Source organism: Folsomia candida, unplaced genomic scaffold (assembly GCF_002217175.1).
Source record: "Folsomia candida strain VU population unplaced genomic scaffold, ASM221717v1 Fcan01_Sc022, whole genome shotgun sequence".
In the NCBI taxonomy this organism is placed as follows: Eukaryota; Metazoa; Arthropoda; class Collembola; order Entomobryomorpha; family Isotomidae; genus Folsomia; species Folsomia candida.
This window is the reverse complement of record NW_019091214.1, coordinates 723547-745892: the sequence shown is the minus strand read 5'-3', so window position 1 is coordinate 745892 and position 22346 is coordinate 723547. Positions and strand designations below refer to the sequence as shown.

General features: G+C 36.8%; 4 protein-coding genes across 6 annotated transcripts; 3 read left to right on the top strand and 1 right to left on the bottom strand.

Annotated features, from left to right (window-relative positions):
• Window positions 1-9: 9 nt before the first annotated feature.
• Window positions 10-6672, top strand: LOC110858700 (protein wings apart-like). The gene is made up of 11 exons (XM_022107552.2): window positions 10-255; window positions 326-515; window positions 581-2473; window positions 2541-2853; window positions 2946-3309; window positions 3663-3913; window positions 3978-4201; window positions 4262-4377; window positions 4458-4883; window positions 5176-5277; window positions 5452-6672. The coding sequence occupies exons 2-11, from the start codon at window positions 326-328 to the stop codon at window positions 5557-5559; spliced, it is 3987 nt and encodes a 1328-aa protein (XP_021963244.1). The 5' UTR covers window positions 10-255; the 3' UTR covers window positions 5560-6672.
• A 341-nt stretch (window positions 6673-7013) lies between these two features.
• On the top strand, window positions 7014-8943 carry LOC110858701 (trichohyalin). Its single transcript, XM_022107553.2, has 3 exons — window positions 7014-7517; window positions 7622-8641; window positions 8721-8943. The coding sequence occupies exons 1-3, from the start codon at window positions 7178-7180 to the stop codon at window positions 8789-8791; spliced, it is 1431 nt and encodes a 476-aa protein (XP_021963245.1). The 5' UTR covers window positions 7014-7177; the 3' UTR covers window positions 8792-8943.
• A 134-nt stretch (window positions 8944-9077) lies between these two features.
• LOC110858712 lies at window positions 9078-14156 on the bottom strand. Of its 3 annotated transcripts, none has more exons than XM_022107568.2 (8): window positions 14028-14156; window positions 13499-13678; window positions 12773-13279; window positions 12210-12573; window positions 11534-11766; window positions 10914-11226; window positions 10013-10426; window positions 9078-9604 (listed from the first exon to the last, which is right to left on the bottom strand). In XM_022107568.2, the coding sequence occupies exons 3-8, from the start codon at window positions 13253-13255 to the stop codon at window positions 9396-9398; spliced, it is 2016 nt and encodes a 671-aa protein (XP_021963260.1). In that variant the 5' UTR covers window positions 13256-13279; window positions 13499-13678; window positions 14028-14156; the 3' UTR covers window positions 9078-9395. The 3 variants fall into 3 exon arrangements, with proteins under 3 accessions (XP_021963260.1, XP_021963261.1, XP_035714861.1); XM_022107569.2 differs by lacking the exon at window positions 14028-14156 and adding an exon at window positions 13889-13991; XM_035858968.1 differs by lacking the exon at window positions 14028-14156 and adding an exon at window positions 13786-13934.
• A 4317-nt stretch (window positions 14157-18473) lies between these two features.
• On the top strand, window positions 18474-21620 carry LOC110858687 (acyl-CoA desaturase). Its single transcript, XM_022107537.2, has 8 exons — window positions 18474-18985; window positions 19320-19450; window positions 19569-19649; window positions 20339-20595; window positions 20659-20706; window positions 20988-21040; window positions 21120-21124; window positions 21208-21620. The coding sequence occupies exons 1-8, from the start codon at window positions 18664-18666 to the stop codon at window positions 21400-21402; spliced, it is 1092 nt and encodes a 363-aa protein (XP_021963229.1). The 5' UTR covers window positions 18474-18663; the 3' UTR covers window positions 21403-21620.
• Window positions 21621-22346: the final 726 nt, after the last annotated feature.

Here is a 22346-nt window from a genome sequence, read left to right as displayed (position 1 = left end):
AGCCACCAAAAATCAAAACAGTTCACATTCACTACTTGAAAACACATTTTGTCCAGAAAAATTTAAATTTCATCAAATTTCATTAAAAAATGAATAATTAAATCAAACTAGTTATCAATTTATATAAATTTTATCCATTTTTAAGGAATCTCTCGCCCTTGAAAAGTTTTGGGAATGAGAGAGAGTGAAAAACTTGTGAATTTATAGTGCTCCGCTTTTTAAACGAATAGTGAACGTTCATCTTTTCCATTTAAGGTAAAACATAACTAATAATTAATTAAATAACTAATTACACATTAAAATTTACTCATATCTTTCTTTGCAGATGTCCAAGTATAAGGCGTACGGAAAGTCTCGCGCCAGTTCGCGTGCTGGTCTCCAGTTCGATAAGCTCATTAAAGCATGCAGCAACTCGAAGAAACCTCCCACCGCTGCGTCCCACGCGGCCGGCGCGATAGGGCGCTTTGGTGTCGCACAGTTCACCTCGACACGGATGTCATGTCTGGATTCGCAAGGTACAAAATAATAAATCTCGAAATTTTGAAGTTTTTATTTTAAATTTCTAATCCTCATTATTTAGGCGAAGATTATGAACACACTACAGAAAAACCGTCCCGTTTCTCCTCCCTAAACAAGAGACCCCGCATGGCCCCTGAACTTGCACCACCGCCCACAATCCCACATCTTGACCCGTTCATCGCTGCACATTATCCACTCTCATCCACATCTTCCTCCGGAGGTGGACCCCCGCTCCTTTACCCCCAGCAACAACAGACGATCCTAAAACCAAGAAAATTTTTCAAATCGCGAGGCCCCATGGAGGTCGAAGTTGACCCTTCCATCCCACCCAGACCATACTATCCGCGCTCCGACATCTCCGCGCACCTCAACAATTCATCCCCTTATCCCCCCATTTTGTCCAGCATCAGTCTGAACAAAGGAGGTGGTGGGGGCGACACGGCGCCTCTTTTACTCCCCCCGTCCGCCAGCTATAAAAAATCTCCTCCGAAAAAGAATAAGAGAAAACATTCGTCCCCGTCGCCATCACCGCCGCCCCTGCAAAACTTTTCCTCGCCACCGATCAAGCTAAAAATTATTAAGGACAAGGGAAAGTTCGTTTCGGTGTCGGAGGACAGTCCGACCAAGAAAAAGAAGGCGGGACGACCACCCCGTGTCGATAAGAAGGTGAAGGAACCAAAGGTCAAGATTGTTCCAAGTGGGGGAACGAAACCGGGGAGGGGACGACCCCCAAAGAATCGAGATGCTACTGCCGTAGCAAAACCGGTAGTTTACAAAGAACCGGATTCACCATCACCGCCACCACAACCGGTCATCGTTATTCCGAATCCGAAACGTTCCTCGTCCCGAGTGACGAGAAGTTCGGCGAGGTATGGAAGTGGTGGTGGTGGAGGGGATGAGGGGACGGTAACAAATCAAAACGAGGAACCACCACAGGAATCACAACAAAGTTATTCGCGTCGTCACGAAGAAGAACAAGAGGCAAGTTCAGCGGCACATGGACATCACCACGGCGAAGACACGTTAAAGAAACTCGAGGAAGATGCCGAGTTTCAAAAATTGTCACAAATGCTGTCCTCCATGGAGGACGAGGGACAAGAGCAGCAGCAGCAACCACCACCACAACAGCAAGAAACTTATGCAAATTCTTCTTCCTTCGGTGGCGGTGGGAATACGACCTATTTCGTCCCTCCACCCTTGACAACGCCACCTCCTTCTCAGCCAAGTAAGAAATCTGACATCCGCTCCATTTTAGAGGACGATTGGAACGAATCATATGAAGAGGAGAGTCCCCGGAAAGCCAATCTGGGTCAAATCAGTCCCCCAAAAGTGTCACGATTTGATCCGAGTGCATTCATGCCGGAAGAAGAAGAAGGTCAAGTTCAACATCATCATCATCACCGTCACCCTCGACATCGTCACCTCCACCAGCACCTTGAAGACCAAGAAGACAATGGTGGGGGTCACAGTCTGGGTTACGACGTGTCGTCATCCTCCTCCATGGAAGCTCCATTGCGACCAATTCCACTCTACCCTCCGGCGGCCGGGAACGGAACAAATTTTAATATAAATTCGTCCCCTTACGCCATGAAGAACTTATTGAGTGGCGGAAACGATTTTGCGGTGGACATGTCGACATCACAGAAATCCGAAGATGCAACAGCTTCTTCCGTGTCGTCAAATTCTCAGCAGTACTTTGATTCGCAGAGTAGTAGCCAAAATTTCGACGAGTTGATGAACTTATCGCCTCAGAAGAAGGCAGCACCTGCTGCGCCATCATCAGTGGTTACGGCGGCAGTCGCTCCTCCGCCGCCCAAGAAAGCGTCGATTTTCAAAAGTAGGGCGAAAACGGATAAGCCTCCCACCAAGAATGCTGTATATAAGCATACCTTCGGCCAAGTGGATAAGCCCGAGGGGAGTGAAGAGAGCAAAACTGCGGCGCATAATCCTCCCGGTAAGAAAATAGTGGGGAAAAAATAATAATAATTTCGGAATTTTATTTTGATTTCCTAAAATCGTAGGAACCACACTGTTTGAAGATTTCTTTGACGACGGTGGCGACGACGCTTCTGGTGAAAGTAATCTTACTCTGAGGAAAGTTCGTATCTCGTCGTCCCAACCGACCGGATCGCAGGGTGGGGATGACGCCGACAGTGGAGATGAAGATGGAGACACGAAAGTTTTGTGTCGCAGAGGCGCCAAGAAGTTGTTCACGGTTGTGAGAAATGTCAAAGCGGGACACGAGTTGCAAGAGAGTGGCGAATTTCATGAATTTGATGGCGATGTGATGTACATTTTGGACGATTTGAAGGATAAGCATCCAATAAATAATCGGTAAGTTGTAAGGTCACAAAATTTCCAAAATATGTGCAATGTTTTCAAAATATGACAGATTCCCGTACTGAATTGTCTTATCTTTCTTATAGCTGCTTATCAGCCATCACCCTCGCCGGGCGCTGTATGGACCAAGCTTTCCGGATGCACCTTCGCGCGCACGGGACGGTGACGGAATTTTGTCGCGAGCTGCACGACTCTCCCTCGCATCCTGTTCTTTCCCTTTTGGCCGCCACCGTGCTTTTCGTCCTCTCCCAAGATCGCCTCAATATGGACTTGGACACCGAAAGTCTCAAACTTATCCTCGCCCTGACCAAGTCCGACTTCGGGCCAGATGGTGGTGACGACGGAGGAGAGAACGTGGAAAATGCTAAAAATCGTCAACGCGTTATCCAACTTTGTTCCGAAATGAAGGCGCGGGGACACGCGAAGCATCTGAATTTGGAGAAAATTACGGTAAATTATTATCAAAATGTGAATACAATTTTGACCCTCGTTCTAAAGCGCCACAAAAGGGCGAGAATCTACACTGAGAATGCAGCAGTCATACGAAAATGCAGATTTTGTGAAGAAATTACATTTTATCGCCGTCAAAATGATTTGTTTACAGTTAAACAAATACGTATTTTGACAACGATAAAAAGTTAATTTCTTCTCAAAAGACCTATTTTTGTATGACTTCTGTATTCTCTATGTAAATTCGCATCTTTTGGTGGGTAGCCCTGGCAGAACGAAGCTCAAAAACCACTGTATTGTGAGTCACATGACAAAAATTATACCAGAAAAGTAAAGATTAATTATTTTTCTAGGCATCGGAATTAGCGCTCGAAACGTTGCTATACTTGACTTCGAAACGTGCCGGTGAATGGGTGAAGCACGAGCTGCGAACGCTTGGCGGCTTGGACTCGATCGTAGGTGAGGTCGAGTCCTGTTTCAACTCGGTCGTGGAGGAGATTTCGGCTGAAAAGTGGGATGAAGTTGTCAACGAGCGGTTACGGAAGATTGACCGCTGCTTAGAAGTCTTGGGCAGAGTGACGTTCAACCATGAAGATAATCAGAGGTAGGAGAAAATACAAAATTATGAAAAAATTTACGATATATTTCTGATTATTTTTTTCTGACAGGTATTTAATGCAAGTTTCGACCCGCCACGTGGAGGGTGGTCTGCCCGTCAAATGCACGCCCGCCTCGCCCACCGTATTTTTAGAAATGTTTCGCTTCTGTCGCGAATTTTTGATGCGGTCCGACCAAAGTATGGCGAACAGCGAACAGGTCGTCATGATCAGGGAGATTTTGTTCCTCTTGTTACGTCTCCTCGTAAATTTGTCCCACGATTACAGAGGGATTGGTAAGGCTGGATAAGCGATACTTATCTCGGGGTATTTACATATTGTTTTTTTTGGTTTAGTTTTAGGGAGTGAAATCATGATGGAAGTTCCCGGATTTTTGGAACTCTGTCTCCATTCCATCTTCGAAATGACGAAGCACTTTCCAGACGAGAAAGTTTTTGATCTCCTGATGCACGTGAGTTTTAGAAATGAAATTAATGCCAAAATTATGGAGTTAATGTTCCAATGTGTTTATGTATAACTCAATTTTTGTAGTCACTGTGTCTCCTGCTCAACCTGGTAGAAACGAGTCGTAAAAATCGGTCGAGAATTTTACAAGCCACACTGGCCATGAGTTCCAACTCGACGCCGTTTTCCATCTCGACGACATCCTGTCTGACAGACTCTGCGGATTACGTCCCCCTGTTGGACGCCCTCATCGAGATGTTTCTGCATCGCGAGAGATCCGCCAAGACGGAGGAGCAGCACACCGACAACATTCTGACGACGGGGGAGAAGGAGACGAAAAAGAGGACAGAGCCAAAGTCGCAAGGTGACTCCCAAGAGGATAAAGACGGTGGGGGTGGTTCCGTTCAGGATACGATCGACCAGTTGATCTCTACTGCAGGAAAGCACATGGAGAACAGTTTGATCGCCGCTTATATCTCGTTACTCATCGGATTCTTAGTTATGGACGATTTGGTAAGGAAATTACATTTTGTGAACTAATGTGAACTGATAAAATTTAAAATTGGAATTTTTAAAATTTTTGGTTCTAGAAATTTATCAAATTTGATATTTATAAATTTTGTGATGAGTTGATAGAGAAAGTTTGACGGTGACGCCAAAATAATATTTGTATGCAGATTTATATATGGAATTTATAGCCAGATTTACGAACCATTCTGTTTGGAGTTATTTTTTCAACCTTTCGTTATTTTTAAGATATCTATTTTAGATCTAAAATTTGTGTTTTTTTTAAATTTTATTGCAGCCATACGTGGAGAAAGTACGAGACGCTATGCCAAATCGAGCCCTCCTCCCACTCATGGTCGTGCTAAAGAAACTCTTCAACTTTATGAGCATTACTTCTTCGGTAAGTGCAAATTCTAAATAAATTACGGGTTCTAAAGGTTATCGTAAACCTCGCAAATTGGGGAAATTTGTCGTATTTCGCATTTCGTGAGACTTGTCGCTCACAAAGTTACAATTTTTAAAGGCTTATAATTTTACTGCTATTGACTAACTAAATTGTTTCCATCTTTTACAGGCCTCGGGAAGCACTCGTGGACTAAAAGCCACCGCAATAGCGTTGAAATTTTACGCCAAAGTGGACACTGCATCGGCCGAAGAACTCAAAAAGATTATTCCCGAATAGGAATAATAAAGAGTCAAACAAGAAATAAGAAATAATTTTGGATCGAAATTAATATAAGTACTTCGTTATTTAGACAAAAAACGATGACTTCAATACATATGTAAAAGTTGCATGTAAATTTTTGGTATTTGAGCTGTTAAAAATTAGTTAAGTGTGTAAAATGCATGTACAATTATGCAATTTGTTTGAATTAGGTTAATTTTTGTGAAACGTATGCAATTCTTGTGCATGAATGTAAAAACAATGTGAAATCACATTTAAAATTAGTGAGGGATTAGCTAATTATAAAATTAAGGTGTATAACATAAATACGTCAATTATACGTTGGGATACCTACATTTTTGTAAAATTGATTTCTGAGGCGTAAAATAGCAGCCCAATTAAAATGTGTACAGCTAAACAATTAATTGTTGTTATAACCTGTAAATTTAGTGCAGTATGAATATTTAAATTGACTAATAATTAAGTAATTACACAATATAGTACATGTAATTAAATGTAAAAAGAAAAGTACAATCTTTTTTAAAACTGTATGTAAAATGTTACCTTCCGTAAACTTAAAGTACTCAAACATCCGTGAAAAAAAACTCGGTGAAAAGATTGATTGGTAATTTTGTATAAAAAATAGTGTAAAAAATTGATAAATAATATGTAACTTAATTTAACAAGGAGTTAATTAATTAATAATTAACTAGATAATTACTTCCCAAAAATTGTCTCGTCTTCGATTTTATAACAAAGACGGAGCTGTTTCCCAACATATTTGACACTTTCCGTTTCGTCACCTTCTTTTAAACCCCTATACTTTCTGTCAAAGTAATAATTTACGTGATAAGTATGTCTTATCAGCATGTTAAAAGGATAAGCTACTCGGTCTCCTTCCTGTAAAAAAGACGATATGTTTTTTATGTAATTGTGGCGTCCTTAATTACGTAATTACATTACTTTGTTAAAGTGCATTTTTACAAATTTTGACCACCTTTCAAAAAATCTTGTTTTCCGTTTAGCATTTAAATACATATTCAGTTAAAATGCATTTAAACAATTAAGACGTACATACATATTTTATTAATGTATCGATTTAATAAAAAACAGAATTAATCAACAGACAAATAATGAAAAAAAAATTTGTCAGTTTTTCATTTTTTGTAATCTCGCAATTCTTCACACCTTTTCATACAACGGTTTTTGAACGTTTCAAATCCATAAATAATATGAAAAAGTTTACATTTCCAAGTCGAATTTGAAACACCAGAAAAATATTCGAAAAACAAACGTTGACTTTTTTATCAGTTTTTCTCAATTTTTTAAAAATTCGCAATTCTTCACACTATTTCATATAACGATTTTTGAACGTTTCAAATCCATAAATAAAATGAAAAAGTTTCCATTTTTCAAGGCGAATTTGAGCTGAAATCTCACTCTGAACGTTTTGTCTGGAAAATCCAAATTCTCATCTTTCATCTCCCGCAAGCAAGCAAGCAGACAAAAGACAAAGCAAATCCCACCCATTCACCATTTAATTATTTTGTCTTTTTTATTTCCCTAAATTATCGTTAATTGATTTCCGATAGTCCCAAACTTATCAAACTTACCAGTGTTATCGGCCTTATCGAAGATGAGTTATTATAAGAAACGGCCCTCTTCTACGACCTCGTCCCCTGGAAAGTTAGGAATTCCAGCAGCCGTCATCATTGGCGATGTCGCGGAACGTTTAGAACTTCGTCAGCGAATGAACGATAAGGCACTCGAGGAGGAAAAAGCTCTCGATAAGGAGCTCGCCCAGTGGAACGATGTCGACAAACGGGTCTACATGGATAAAAAGGTGAAACTCAGCCGCACTCTGGCCCAGTTTGAAGAGGAGGATAAGAAGTCCGTCGTGACTCCTCCTGTCGCCAAACTGAAGGAAAATAGAGTCGTCGCCAAGAAGGAAGAGGTGTTCCTTGCCGCCAAGCAAGGTAGGGTTGGTTATGTCGACTTGATTTTGATAACTGATTAATACATTCTCTTGAAGCCTTCAAGTTGAAGGTTAACTTTATAAATTGCTAATTTTATTTGACAGAGAGACCCGACACACCTGAAATTGAAGTCGGTTTTGAACTGGGTGCGAACTACGAGGAACGATTCCGTGCCAAGCTGTCCTTGAAGGAAGAAGCTGACCGCCGGCAGATCGAGGAGGACGCGAAAGTTCGCCAATACTTTGATCAATGTCGTCAAGAAAGGACTCAACTGGTGGAGGAGGAGGTAGTGGTGGTGGCCGAGGAGGACGATCCTGACAAGGAAGCTCGCGACAAAATTATCCAAGAATTTAATCTCGGATCAATTTTTGAATTCTTACGGAAACAAAGAGCCAAAAAGGCACAAGGGGAGAAGAAATTAAAAGAAGATTATCACTATAAGAAAGAAATGGAACTTGAAAAGAAAGAAGAAATGATCGAGGATGCCAAGCTGGGCGAATATTTGGAGCAATGTCGTAAAGAGAGGTTGCAGCTGATGGAAGAAATTCGGGTAGAAGAAGAGCGCTTAAAGATGGAGGAAGACCGCTTGAAGATGGAGCAAGCTCGAGAACATGAGGCGCGCTTGAAGAAAGAATTGGCTCGCGAAATAGAAGATCGCATGATGAAGGAGACGCTGGCTTTCGAACGAGAAGAGCGCTTGAAGATGGAAGAACTAGCTCGCGAGAACGAGGCGCGCGTTCAGAGGGAGGAGGCTCGCCAAAGAGAAGAGCGCTTGAAGAAGGAAGAACTGGCTCGCGAGAACGAGGCACGCTTGAAGCAGCAGGAGGCTCGTGAAAGAGAAGAGCGCTTGAAGAGAGAAGAACTAGCCCGCGAAAACGAGGCGCGCTTGAAGCCACAGGAGGCTCGTGAAAGAGAAGAGCGCTTCAAGAAAGCTCGTGACGAACAGGAGGAGCGAGCAATGGAGGCTAGCGCTATGGAACAGGTGCGCTACGGCAATGCCAAGGTCGAAAGTTGGCGAGAAAGGAACAATCGCTCTCCCCCGTGTCCTCATAATGATACCATTGTTCCCATTCTCGCCGAGGGACAATGTGGCTGCCGAGAGGCACGAGAGCTGCGAAGAGTTCGTAAGTTTGTTTTTTCTTCAAAAGTTAAAATGTATATAAAGGAAATTCAAAATCTAAAATTTCTCCAACTTTTTTTTAGACGCTCTCGTATTTTCGCAAGCTCTCGACTTCGCCGTTCAGCAGGAGGTTGACTACGATAACCGATTGTAAATCCGATCCGAAGACGACGACGACCTTTTTTCTCATTTTCCGGTTAAATAAGTATGAATTAAAAAAAAACGTAGGCTGACTCGTAGTTTAACATTTTGTTGTTTCTTTATTACAATTTATTAAAGGAATCTCTTATTTCAATTCAATAATAATGCTTGTTTTATGTCGCATTTTATTTTAAATTGGCAACATCTTATCTTACCTTGTAGTTTAAGTTATCTATCAATGATAAGTTCATGGTTCGGGTACAGGTGCATTTCAAAAAAAAGGCTGAAACCATTTAGAGTTTTTTGATTATTTTTTAACCTGAATTTATTAAAACACAATCTTACAATGCTTGTTTTACATATGTCACAATTATATTTTAATTACTTTAAGGAAACAATAATTAAGCAATCTTACTTACGTTATCTTTTAGCTTATCATTGATAATAAATATAAAATAGCAAAAAGTAGTCAAAACCAAAGCAGGATTTTGCATGAAAAAGGGAATCAAACTTAAAAGGGAATGGACGTGAGCAGTGAGATTCAAGAAATTAATAAATACGTTAAAAGGACAAGATAATAATACAATTAAAAGTCTTATCAAAGATAAGTAGTTATCTTAAAAGAGCTCTTCCCTCCCTAAAATGTGAGGCTTATACAAATACTTGGGTTTAATATCGCAGGGGAACGCTATTTGTGTATATTCCTCTAAAAACTCGTCGGCGATCATATTTTTCCGCATTTTCATCCCACAGCCGAGCACGCCTTGATCCGCGATAATGTTCGCTTTCACCCGACCGGCGTAAGTGGTCATCGTGATGCCAAAATCTGAAAGGAAAATATTTTAGGAATTAGTAATCAGCGTCAAAATTTAAAATTATGCAAAATTGGGAACGAGTTCGTAAAAAAACAACGTAAAATACGATTTCAGAAATATCTAGAACTTCAAACATAAAAAAATTCCTCGATAAACAATGCAAACTAAATATTTAGGACAAACTTTTAAAAATGTCATAAATTTTGGTAGGACAAATTCTGCACGAAAAATAATATCCAAAAATTTGCTAAAATTAATCTCCAATATTTGCACATTTCACAATGATTATGCAATAAACACTGGCAATAAATAGTTCAAAATTTCTAAAACTAGCTGAATCTGATGATAAAGAAAAAATATACTAAAATTTCATAAAGTTCTTCTAAATTTCAAAATTATTATGTAAATAATGTCCCCACCCGCCCAGGTAGCATCGATTCCATTCCACGCGAACAAATCGACCACGATATCCTCTCCGCTAAACAGGCTGAACGGTTTCCCTCCAAGATCCCAGATTTCGAAGAGGATGTGAACATTGTGCAGCCAGCGGTACATTGCTCTTCCTCCTTTTACCGACATGGCCCCCGTGACCCACAGCAGGGCAGAGAAGATGGATTTCTTAGCTGCATGAATGTAAAGGTCATGCCGGTTTCCGGCCACGGTGAAGAACGCGTGACCCAGGCGATCGATCGGGTAGGTGTACGGATCCGAGGGTAGGATGCAGTTGAACGTGGTGGGAGTGGAGGAGCCAAAAAAATATTGCTTTATGCTGAACCGCATCTGGTCCGGGAGACGTTTGTCCATCGAGAGGAGCATGTTGCGCGCCGCGCCACCTGTAACGAGAAAATTATTTAATATAAATTTGGTCACAAATTTGGGACTGATCAAAATTTGTAATCAATCGAAAACATCGTATTTTGGCAGATAAAATTGCAACTTGAGAAAACAGGATTTACTAATCTGTACATAAGTATATCGGAATAAAAAATCGTTAAAAGCACCACCGTCGGTAAATTGAACAAACGTCATTCTTTGAAATTCAGGAAAAGCAATGGGAAAAAATTCACAAAAGTTGAAAAATCTGTTATAAGTTCACCAAAAATGTGCCAACAATTCAAAATTATGTTCAAAAAGCTATCATAAAACGTGACAGAAGTGTAAAAAAATCAACAACTTGCGAAAATCAATAACGATTTAAAATTTGAAATACATAAAAATATAATTTGTCAAAAACTCCCTTAAGTCTAACAAAAAATATCAAACAAAGTGGCGATAATTATAATTTAAAAAATATATTGTATCAAAATTGATTTCACCCACCCGCACATGACACCAAGACTGACATGACGCTCGTCCTGGACACATTTTTGGCTGTCTGGATCCCTCCGAGACTCATCGTTCGGGTGGCGTGGAGATGGAAAGCGTCGTGTTTGGCGGCTTCGCCCCCCATCCAATAGTTCTCGCGAAGGGGTCGGATCATTTTGAATTCACCGAAGGAGAACGGCACCCCACGCCAGATCTGGGCGAGGACGACTTGGCCAGTGAGCAGAAGTGAGTACAAGGAAATGATGATGTGTTCCAAGAAGTTGAACTTGAAGGATCGAGGGACGTTTAATTGTTCACGGGGATGAATCTAGAAACAAATAGGGCAAAGGTGACCTTCATAAATGATTAATTCACTCCGGGATGTTTGTAACCCAGTAAAAAACCATCGGTAAACTCATAGTTTACGAATGAAAATTAGTTAATTTTAGATAAATTTGCAAAACAAGTTTGAAGGTTAAATTTGTAAATAAATGAGGCAACTCATCTATTCGGATGTTTGTAAAATATTTGCAAAACTAACACAATTTACTGCGTTACAAAATTCGGAGTGAATTGTCTACACATTTGGTAAATTTGGTAACAATTTTCATCAATTGTGTAAATTATGTACATACATCTCTTTTATCCATGAAATCCTCCTTGAACATCCTCAACGTTTCCTGTTTGTTCAGTACGGCCGCATTCGCTCGGAAAGAGACAGCGTAGAAGACCTCGTCCTGCGGAATTTCGTCAAAGTCCATTTCTTGGTGAAGGAGGACCAGCCCGTCCTCTTCGTCAGCCACTTGGACGTCATACTGGAACCGGGGAATGACTAGGGCTTCCCATTGGGGAGCGTCGGCGCGGGTCACTGCGTCACAAATTAATTAATAATTCAGGTTTATGTGGAAAAATATACAGGGAACGCGATGTCAAAATACTGTATTTTGAACTCCGTTCTTCCCAGGTTATTACAGACAGTCACAAAAAGACGAGAATCTGCCCCGAGAATATAACGGCCATATGAAATGAAAATACATAGTTTTGTGAAGAATTTAACTTTTTATCGCTTTCAAAATACGTGTTTTTTTGAGTAAAACGTGAAAACAATGTATTTTGACAGCGCTAAAAAGTTAGTTTCTTCACAAAATACGTACGATTCGTACAACGCTGTGTTTTCCATGTAGATTTTTATCTTTTTGTGTCAGTAACAGTCCTGAAAATCCAAGCCCTTGGAAGAATGAAGTTCAATATACAGTATTTTACCCACATGGCAGCAAGCAAGTCAAATCTACATAAAATTGTCTGACTCACCTTTAAAGCTGCCATATTTAAAGTCATTCTGCAACAATTGGAACAATCTGGACTGACTGAGACCTTCGGGATCGTCGTCTTCGAGGAGATTAACATGGTTACAAACGTCGACAGGACGTCCCTCCTCCCAACAGTTGAATCCTAACCGTGTAACGAGTTTCCTCCCAAGACCAGGATATTTTGGAGCCTGACCGACCTTAGCGTCCACCACGGATTGGAAGAGGCTCCGAAATTCGGTCAATTTACGACACTCGCCCCGTAAAACTACAACCACGGTGTAAAACTCGTAACCAGAGGCGGACAAGGATGCGGAAATGGGAAGGAGGCGGATTCCTTGAGACCGGAAACGGATCCAGATCACGGCCTAGAAATCAATCAGATTTACTCGAAATTAATAAAATTTTATTATGAAAGATGAAAAAATGTTGAATAAAGACAAAATTTGTCAAAAATTTGTTGAAAACAGCAATAAATGATGAAGTATATCAAAAATTGAGTAATTGTAAAAACCTCTACTAAAATTTGCCACATTTTTTCAACAAAAACAGGGCAACCACACCCACCTGAACCACCAATCTGGGCAAGATGACAAACACCAAGACCACCACTATAAGCAGTGGAAGAACAATAATTCCTGCCACAAAGCTGACAAGAAATCCGATCAGCCCGAAAAAACCGAGCCCCACTCTTCTCAACGGTTTCAACGGGAGGGGAGGCTCTTGCCGCATAATGTCGGGTTGCTGGGGGTCCTGATGGCGATTAGTTTCCTCTTCCGCTGCAGCAGCAGCAGCGGCGGACATCGCAGCTTTGGAGGTGGAGCCTTTCTTCGGCATGATAACAACCGACGGGCCGGGAAGTTGCTTGTGACAAGTTTTTTGGAGAAGGGGTTCCTTATCGGGAGAAATTTCAAAATGTTTTTTTGAGGCGTCGATAAGCTTGGTTTGTAGACTTTTTGATGATGAAGCTTCGTTCACAAAAGTGACGGCACAGTTTTTTACGTTTAGTGAAGATGACGAGGATGCCTTGCCATTATCGTCATGGTCCATGGCGAAGGAGGAAAAGACGCGTGACTGTGAAGAAGATGAGAGAATTTAATTTTAGATAAGAGTAAAATGTTGATAATTCCAGAAGAGTCTGGAATTTGGAATTGTTTTGATTTTGCCATGTTTTATGTTTCATGGAAAAAAAACATTTTTAATTGAAGAAGTGTAAGTGTAAATAATAAACAACGTAAAATCGCACTGTGCACTGGACTGGAAATCCTCTCCAAACAAATTCTTTTAACTTACCACAATCTTAATTGATCCATTGTTCCAGAAATGTAATTAAAAACTGGGTAATAAATATTCCAAAAGTTTCCGAGTAGTGGTTTGAGTATATCGTTAAAAAATAATAAGATCCAGCTTGAAGTTTAAGTAGTTTTCCTGAGATGCAGATAACCGCGACCAGAACGAATTCTTCTCCTTGAACTGTGGGTTATAAAGAAAAAATGAAATTAAAGCATGAAATTTTATGAATTCCAATTTGGAAATCCCAAACTTCACGAGTTGTTGTTAAAAATTTGCTAACAAATTACCCAATCAAAACACAGCGTTAAAAATTACGAAGCAAACTGAGCTAAGAGAGGAAATATAACCTCTTCAAACTATTTAACTATCCAATTAACTAACTACCTTTACCTTCAAATTTATTTATAGAGATTATTCTCTTCTTAACTATCTTTGGTACGAGGAAGAAGGAAAAACGATGGGAAAAATTAAAATTAAAGTGCTAAAACAATTCGTGCATAAAATTCAATAGGTAATTTGGTTATGTTACCGGATTTTTAATAGTATTGTTGTAAATAGTTTAAAAAAATAATTTTTTAAACAATAGTTGCCGAACCGGAATGGCGAGTTTTTTTTAGGAACAGCAGGAACCTGCTTGCTTGTTCTTCGCCGGGTGTGGTGGATTCGTGGGTAGGGTGAGATTCGTCTCAATTTGGGTAAAAAAAGTCTCATCTTTCTCAAAATCTCATATTTTTGTATCATCGTATTTCTCATCCTATTTTGTTACAAATTCGCAATTAGAGTAATCCCGTAATGGCTGTAAACTATTGTGAATCTATTGTGAATTGTATTGTATTGTGTTTTTTACATACTGTTGACCATAATATTATGAATTTCATTTGAAAAACATCAGAGACGGCCCTTGACTCACAAATTTATTGTGAGAATTTTGATCTTTTTAAACGTCGATGTAATTATTTTACTATTTTTTGTACCGAGTCAATGAATTAGATATGTCGTCCTCTTCGTTCAATTGAAGAAATTGATTTTCATTTTTTATTCACTTTCCGCTTCTCATCTTGAATTAAATTAAATCTTGGTCAAATTTCATTTTAAAACACACAGTGCAGGCTTATTTTACCTGAGTCGGGTTGTTGCTAATATGTAATTGAGGTGGGTATATAATACCACTAAAACTTTTTTTTATTTATTTTTGCACAAATTTTGCTCATCTTTGAATTTGATTCCCAATTTTGCATGTTCTATGTGTCTGCAAAATTTCAAGTTGTTTTACCAGCGTAATCGATAAACGGGAAGACAGACAGACAGACAACCATACGGGATTATAAAGAGTGGATTCCTTTACTTATTTTTTAAATAAGAATAATTGTCCCAAAATTTCCTAGAAATCTATTTTTCTTGTAAACTACTATTTGTCCTCCTTTCCTAAATTATTGAAATGACTCAATCTCCACCACTTATTTTTTTATAACTATTTTTTATTTATATCAAATTGTTTACTTATTTTGTAACGCATTGTGAATTATTGAAATGTTGATTTAATTGTGGAAAATCTAGAGAAAATTAAACAAAATTTGAAAATTTTTTATACAATTTGGTAACAGTTTTCCCTCGAGTGTTAGATAATGCAAAGCTGAAGTAAAAATACGATCATGCAGAAATGTCGCAGATTTATTTTAAATTTGCCAAGATTTAAGCGAGGTCTACTTGCAAAAAAATATTTCGCAATGTCTTCTGTCTGTTTCTGTAGAGGTTGAAGCGCACTTATCTAAAGGTACATTAAGGTTTTCCATATTTTAGAATTATTTTTAAATGACGCCTAAACGGTTTTTACATTATGTTCAACTATTCTTGTGCAGAAATTAAAGCATTGGCAAAATTGCGAATAAAATTCATATCACCCACGGGACTTGTAGAAATTTCAGATGAAACTTTCGTTCGAAACTTCACGAAATTTTTACCATCTTACATCTAAAATTACGAAATATTGATTACCAAGTTTTCCAAATAATATTAAAATTTTTGACCTTACAGTTGCTATAAAAGACGGAAAAATTGGTAAAAAAATATCGTTGGATTTGTTACATCGCAATTACAAAATTTCAGTTTTTCGTAAAAACGAGCGCTATGAACTGACTTAAATTTGTTATCAATCCGTATGGAACAAAGGACAAATAACTTTTGGTAAAACCAAAAGTTCCGGTAAAAAGCATTTACCAAACTGGTAAAAAGTGTACTTGTAATTTCAGGAACTAAATTGATAAATGTTGTTCATAATTTCTTATAATTTTTCAAAAAATATAGATAACATAAAATAATTTCTATAATTTTTTAATCAAATTTTATACTCTGAAAGCGATTTTACGAGTTCGATTACATCCCATCTAATTTTATCATGAGTTAAACTAATTCCTCAAAATACAAAATTCGACGGCAAGATTAACCTAAAGTCTAAAAATTGCTTAAAATGTTTCTAAAGGCTAAAAAATAAACCTAACTCTTCAACGTTTCCAGTTTTGTATTGTTTTTTTTTGTAAAATTAGTTTTCGATTTTGAAACGAGTTTTACCCAGGTTAAATAAAATCGTAAAATTATAGCCATCTTAAATTTAGAGATTTCAAAACTTGAAAACTGAGATCAAAGAAATATGCATATCGTCAAAAACTAATTTTTGATAAAAAAATTGGGCAATTCACGCAGTGTTGGTAACTTTGTAAAATCCGTAAAGTTACAAACTTTTATAAATATTATTACAGAAAATTAGCTTGCAAATTTTTGTAAACTTGCTCAGGTCAAGGGTGTCTTTTTATTTGGTAAACCTTTCTAAATTTATTTTACAAAATGTACGAACTTTACAGAGTTACAAAAGTCTGCGTGAATTGTCTCAATATTTTACGCAGCTATTAATGCAAAATTATGAAAACAAAAAAAAATTGATAATAAATATTTTCAATTGCTAAAATTTCTTCAAATGTAACCTTACACCCAATTTTGCATCAACCTGAATGAGTAATAGCAGTTAATTCTGCTAGAAATATGAACATCGGCGTCAAACTTATTAAAAAAATGAATTCACAAAACTTATCCACTGAGGCAATTCACGCAACCCTTGGTAACTTTGTAACCTCCGAAAACTCACAAGTTTTTACAAAAGGAAAATTAGCTTACAAATTTTTGTAAGCTTACTTAGATCAAGGGCGTCTTTTTATTTGGTTAAAGTTTGTAAACTTATTTTTAAAATTTTTACAAAATTACAAAGAATGAGTGAATTGTGTAAATCTTAAGATTTGTTTCCCACTTGCCAAAAATTATTGAAATCTCCAATTTTTTAGAACTTTGTTACTGTTAGAAAAAGAGTATTATACTTCTGGTGATCAATATAATAAGTATCTTTATTACGTTATTAGTTGCACATTTCATAAAAATTATTGATCATAATTTTACTTTGATTAATCAATTAATTACTCATTAGTTAAGGTGGTGCATACTACATTGGCAAAATACAAATAAAATTCGTACAGACATAATTTTCCAATTTGGTTCGTACGCAGTTTAAAATGACGAATAAAAAAGTTATCCTAAACCTTGAGTTAAAAATTTGCAGAAAAGTATTTAGGAAAATACGTTTTAAAAAAAGCATCGCTCATGATTTTCATAATTTCTGGTCGGATGTAAAGATGTGAAAAATGTTCGAAAAGCATAAAAACTAAATTTTAAAACCCAAAGATTTCAAATCAAGACCAACCTTAAAAAATATGAGAATATGGTGAAAAAATGGCAAAAACGTTGCCACAAATCTAGCCGAATTTGGCCCATACAGAAAATACGGTGGGTAACAATTGGGAGTATGCAGTACTCGCTTGCATCGTATTCCAAATTTTGAAAAAAAAACATTTTGCGAACTAGCATTGAAGGTACCCAAATGAATATTCATGCCAATTTTTTTGCGAACTTTGTTTCTTTGCTAACGATCTGAGCTCGTAGTGAATACCCCCGAAAAATGATGGAATGTGCATTGAGTCACGTTATTTTAGGGTCATTTAATGCCCACCACATAAATATGTAAATTGAGACCCTTTTACTTTCCCATATTTACATACGCGAACCCAGTCAAGATTCTATTCCTGGCTCACCTGTCCTGACACTGACCCGGTTATCCGGCGCACGTAGACCCTTAGTAACGGGACCCTATTCCTTTTTCAAGGGTCGTGCGTAGTCAGATGTCATGAATTTGTTACATGATGTCATGAACAGAGGACGGATATGTATTTATTTTCAACTCTTTCATCTTATAAAGACCGACGCTCAAACTTTGCGGGTGTTTTTCGTAACTTTGGTAAATTACAAAAATTTCAAAACATTTTTACGTATTGTTTCATATTTATTGGTTTTTAAAACATTATGTTCTTCACTATTACTTGAAAATTGTGTAAATCTTTTGGATATTTTTTCAAAAATAGTTTTTTTTTATATATTTTATAGATAATACAGATAATATTTTATAGATTGCAAAAATTAGTTTTTTCCACAAACCGAACTTTGCAAACTCAAAATTTCAAAAAATGAATATTAATTTAGACACCAAAATTAACCGATTTTTGTAAACTGATATCATTAATGCGTCACCCAGGCTAAACCTGAAGTAATAATTGTATTGCTTCTTACTAAGAATTATTCGATTCGACGCCATCATTACTCAAAGTTCTGGAAATTTACGCGTATTTCGTAAACTTTATGAATTAGTTTTGTAAAATTACTATACAACTTTGTTTTAAACGTTTATGATTATATTTAACAAGTAATTAATGATGAAGATGACCAGAATCTATTTATGAAAAATGCTTGAAATATTTATTTAATATTTGCGAAATATGTAGAAAAAAATAAATCAGAATTTTCATAAAATTTGTACCTATTTTTGAAATTAATGGTGTTGATTTTTATTCTTAAATATTAAGTACATAATTTTTCGTAAATAGATACATATCCGTCCTCTAACTCATGATAAATATCTCATGACATTATGAAGTTTATAACGACGACATCCCTTCCGCACAACAATGGAACCCCTTAAACTTTGTTCTCATTTTGATCCCTTGAAAGTCTCGCTGTCCAGTTTGTTTCCGGTACTCTTCGTGTCCACAAGGGAACGAAATTGAGACATCATGGCGTTAAAAACGTCCACAGCGTCGAAAAATCACGTATTTTTTAAGCGAGCACAACTAGGTCCGAAGGAGAACGAAGAAGGAGTGATTACGAAAGGGGACAAAACACGCCAAAATTTTGCAGACGAGAATGACAATCATGTCGAAACTTTGGCGTCGTCTGAGGTAGAAAATCATGTCGAAAGTGAGGAAGAAGAAGTTCCCTATCGGGTCGAGATTGCTTGGAGGAGCACAATTATTTTGAGCGTGATTCATTTTATGGGGATTTGGGGATTGATTAACTTGCTCGTGGGGAAGATTTACTTAAAATCGTTTGCTATCCGTGAGTTGCGATTTTTTTGCACATTTTTTGCATGAATTTACATACGATTTTTTTTTGCAAAATGGTGGACTGTTTTTTGACACAAATTAATATACTTTTTTTGTAACCGTTTAATATCCGTGGGTTGCGAATTTTTTGCACATTTTGCATAATTTTTAATACACACGAGTTTTTTTTTACATAAAACAGAATTTCTAAATTGGTGTTAAATTTTTTTGGCATAAATTTAACTATAATTTTTTGCATTAAAAAAATTCAAATTAACAATTTTTTAAAAGAAATTTTTGCAATTAAAAATAATACTAATTATGAATTTCTCTCTTTTTTCTTCTAGAATGGGTTATCGGGCAGATGGGCGCGCTTGGGACGACGGGTGGCGCTCATCGATACTGGGCGCACCGCTCGTACCGCGCGACACGTCCACTGCAAATATTTCTCGCCTTTTGTCAAACAATTTCTGTGCAGGTTACACAATTTGCATAAACAAAATCGATCATATCGTTTATTTGTTGACCTACTATTTGACGTGCTGACCTTTAACCTTTGATCTTTGACCTTTGACCTGATAACTTATTTATTACAGAACTCTATCTACGAATGGGTCCGCGACCACCGCGTCCACCACAAATTCACCGAGACTAATGCCGATCCACATAACGCGAAGGTAAGAAATATATGTTTTTGATCTTAAATCAAGCAACTCAAGCATTTTATCAATTTTATCAATTTTACCGGCTTTATAAATTTTATGGATTTTACTGGTTTTTCAAATGTCACCAATTTTACCAATTTTATAAATTTTATCTTTTTTTAAAATTTAACTGGTTTTACGAATTAGACTAATTTTATCGGTTGTACAACTTTACCAAACTTTAATTTACTTTATGAAAATAAATATCAATAAATTTTGAAGTGATAAATTTCCGTGATTTTCTACATGAAAATAAATGTGATTTTCTACATGAAAATAAATGACAATAAACAATAAATTGTGGCCGAAGAAATCCATCTTTCACTAATTGTTTAGATAATTAGATCTTTCTAAATTAAGAATCGACTTTAAACTTGCACATATTTCGCTCAATTCATTCCGATGTTTGTAACCGTGCAAATTTTGTAAAATTAGTTATTTCCAAAATTTGTAATCCTAGTTTTTCTTCTTGATCTTTATCTACAAGCTTTTGTATCGTTCCAAATTTTAAGAGATCATAAAAATCTCATGGTGAATTTGACCTAATTAAGCGATTTATTTTTTTGCAAACTACAATTGATTGATACTTGAGAAGAAAGTATTTTTAGAAAATCACTAAAATTTACTGGTTTTACAAATTTTACCAATTTTATAATTTGAAGAGAGGCTTCTTTTTCGCACACATGGGTTGGCTTATGGTTCGCAAGCATCCCGACGTCATCCGCAAAGGGGCCACCGTCGACATGTCCGACTTGGAAAACGACCCCGTCGTCTCATTCCAGCGGAGGCATTATCTCCCGCTCATCACGATAATTGCGTTCATCCTGCCGACCGTGATTGTCGCCTGGTCGGGCGAAACTTGGCTGAATTCTTGGCTGTTGACCATGTTTCGATACATTTTGGCGTTACATCTCACGTGGTAAGTAAATTCCGCAGGCGGTAAAATTTAAATCGAAGAAATTTATGTTTCATAATTTTTTAGGTTGGTAAACTCCGCCGCGCATTTGTACGGGATGCGACCTTATGATAAGTAAGTTGTCTAAAAATCTTAAAATTCTCGGGAAAGCACAATGACATTAAAATGCAAATTGAAAAGCGTTTATTTATTTTTTGAAGTTCGGTTTGAAAAATTTTACTGTATTTTTATTCGAAATTTTATCTTTGAAAAATTTGTTGTTCGACGATAGGCTTTTGACCGTCTATTTGATGAAGTTTTATGATTTTGACTTTATTTTTTAACTGTTTTGGGGTGCGCGCGATGGCGGGATGTTTAAAAATGTGGGTTAAACCTGATTTTCTTTAAATTTTCAGGGGAATCAGTCCCCGGGAGTGTTGGTACGTGTCCATGTTCGCGTTGGGCGAAGGTACAAATACATACATAACTTTTTAACAACAAAATCAGTGTAATACAATAATATAAAACACATTATTTTGAAATTACAGGATGGGTAAAAAGCCACTCTTAAGATAAGAATGAACTTATTAAAATTTAGCCAATTTAATGATGCTTATCATTCTGATAACCCCAAAGCATAACTACCACCACGTGTACCCTCAAGATTACCGGACTTCTGAATTCGGCATTTACCACACCAACCTTACAGCGCTATTTATCGACATGTGCGCCTACTTTGGGTGGGTATACGGTCGAAAAACGGTGCCTAAAAGGATCGTGGAAGCCAGAGTTTTACGAACCGGAGATGGATCAGAGTATCGACATCATTAAACAAAATTCTGGCCAAGATTGTGTTTAATTGTAAAATTTTGAATACAATTTTGAGTATTTTTTTAAAATTCTGGCCAAGTTTATGTCGTAATATAAAAATATTTATAATTATTTAAAGTTGTTATCAGGATAATTTAAGCTTTTAGAGATAAAAAAAGTCGCCTGATTTTAATTATTTAAAAAAGATGAAAAGAAATAAAGAGATTTTTTGGACAACATTTTCAATGAAAAGTTTCTAAGATTATTAAATGATGGGAAATGTTTGGGATTTACCAACCAAGAATTAGACCATGTAAATTAATTGTGTATACGTTTTTACACTTTGAAAACTTAAAAAAAGAAAATTAAAAATCTTCGAATTTGTAAACTACTTACATAGTTGGAATAAATAAATATTAATCAAATTGAAGATTTGATACAGTGTCCACGATTATATCTTTAGAAATTAAGTATTGTATATAAATATAATTAGAATTCAATTTTTCGGAATTGCAGTATTACATTGCAGAAAAAGAAAATTGTTGGAAAATTGAGCCTTGGGAAAATTGAGATTTTTTAGTAAGGAAAATTGAGATTTATTTAAGTAAGAAAATTGAGATGTTTTTAGCAGGGAAAATAAGATTTGGGAAAATTGAGATTTATCTTTGTAGGAAAATTGAGAATTTTGGAAATTGAGATATCTTTAGCAAGGAACTTGAGATAGATTTTTTTAAATTGCAAACTTGAGACTTTTAATTGACGAAAAATTTAGAAAGTTTGACACCCTGGTTAATATAAAATTAAATTAGATTCAAAATTTGAACTCATCAACATCTTCTCTCCCGATTTTAATTTTCAAACTAATAAAAAAATTTAGTACGCAAATTGTAATCTTAATTTAACAACCATGTTACTAATTAAGCCTTCAAATACGTAATAAACCCCGTCCTTGAACGAGAACTTCA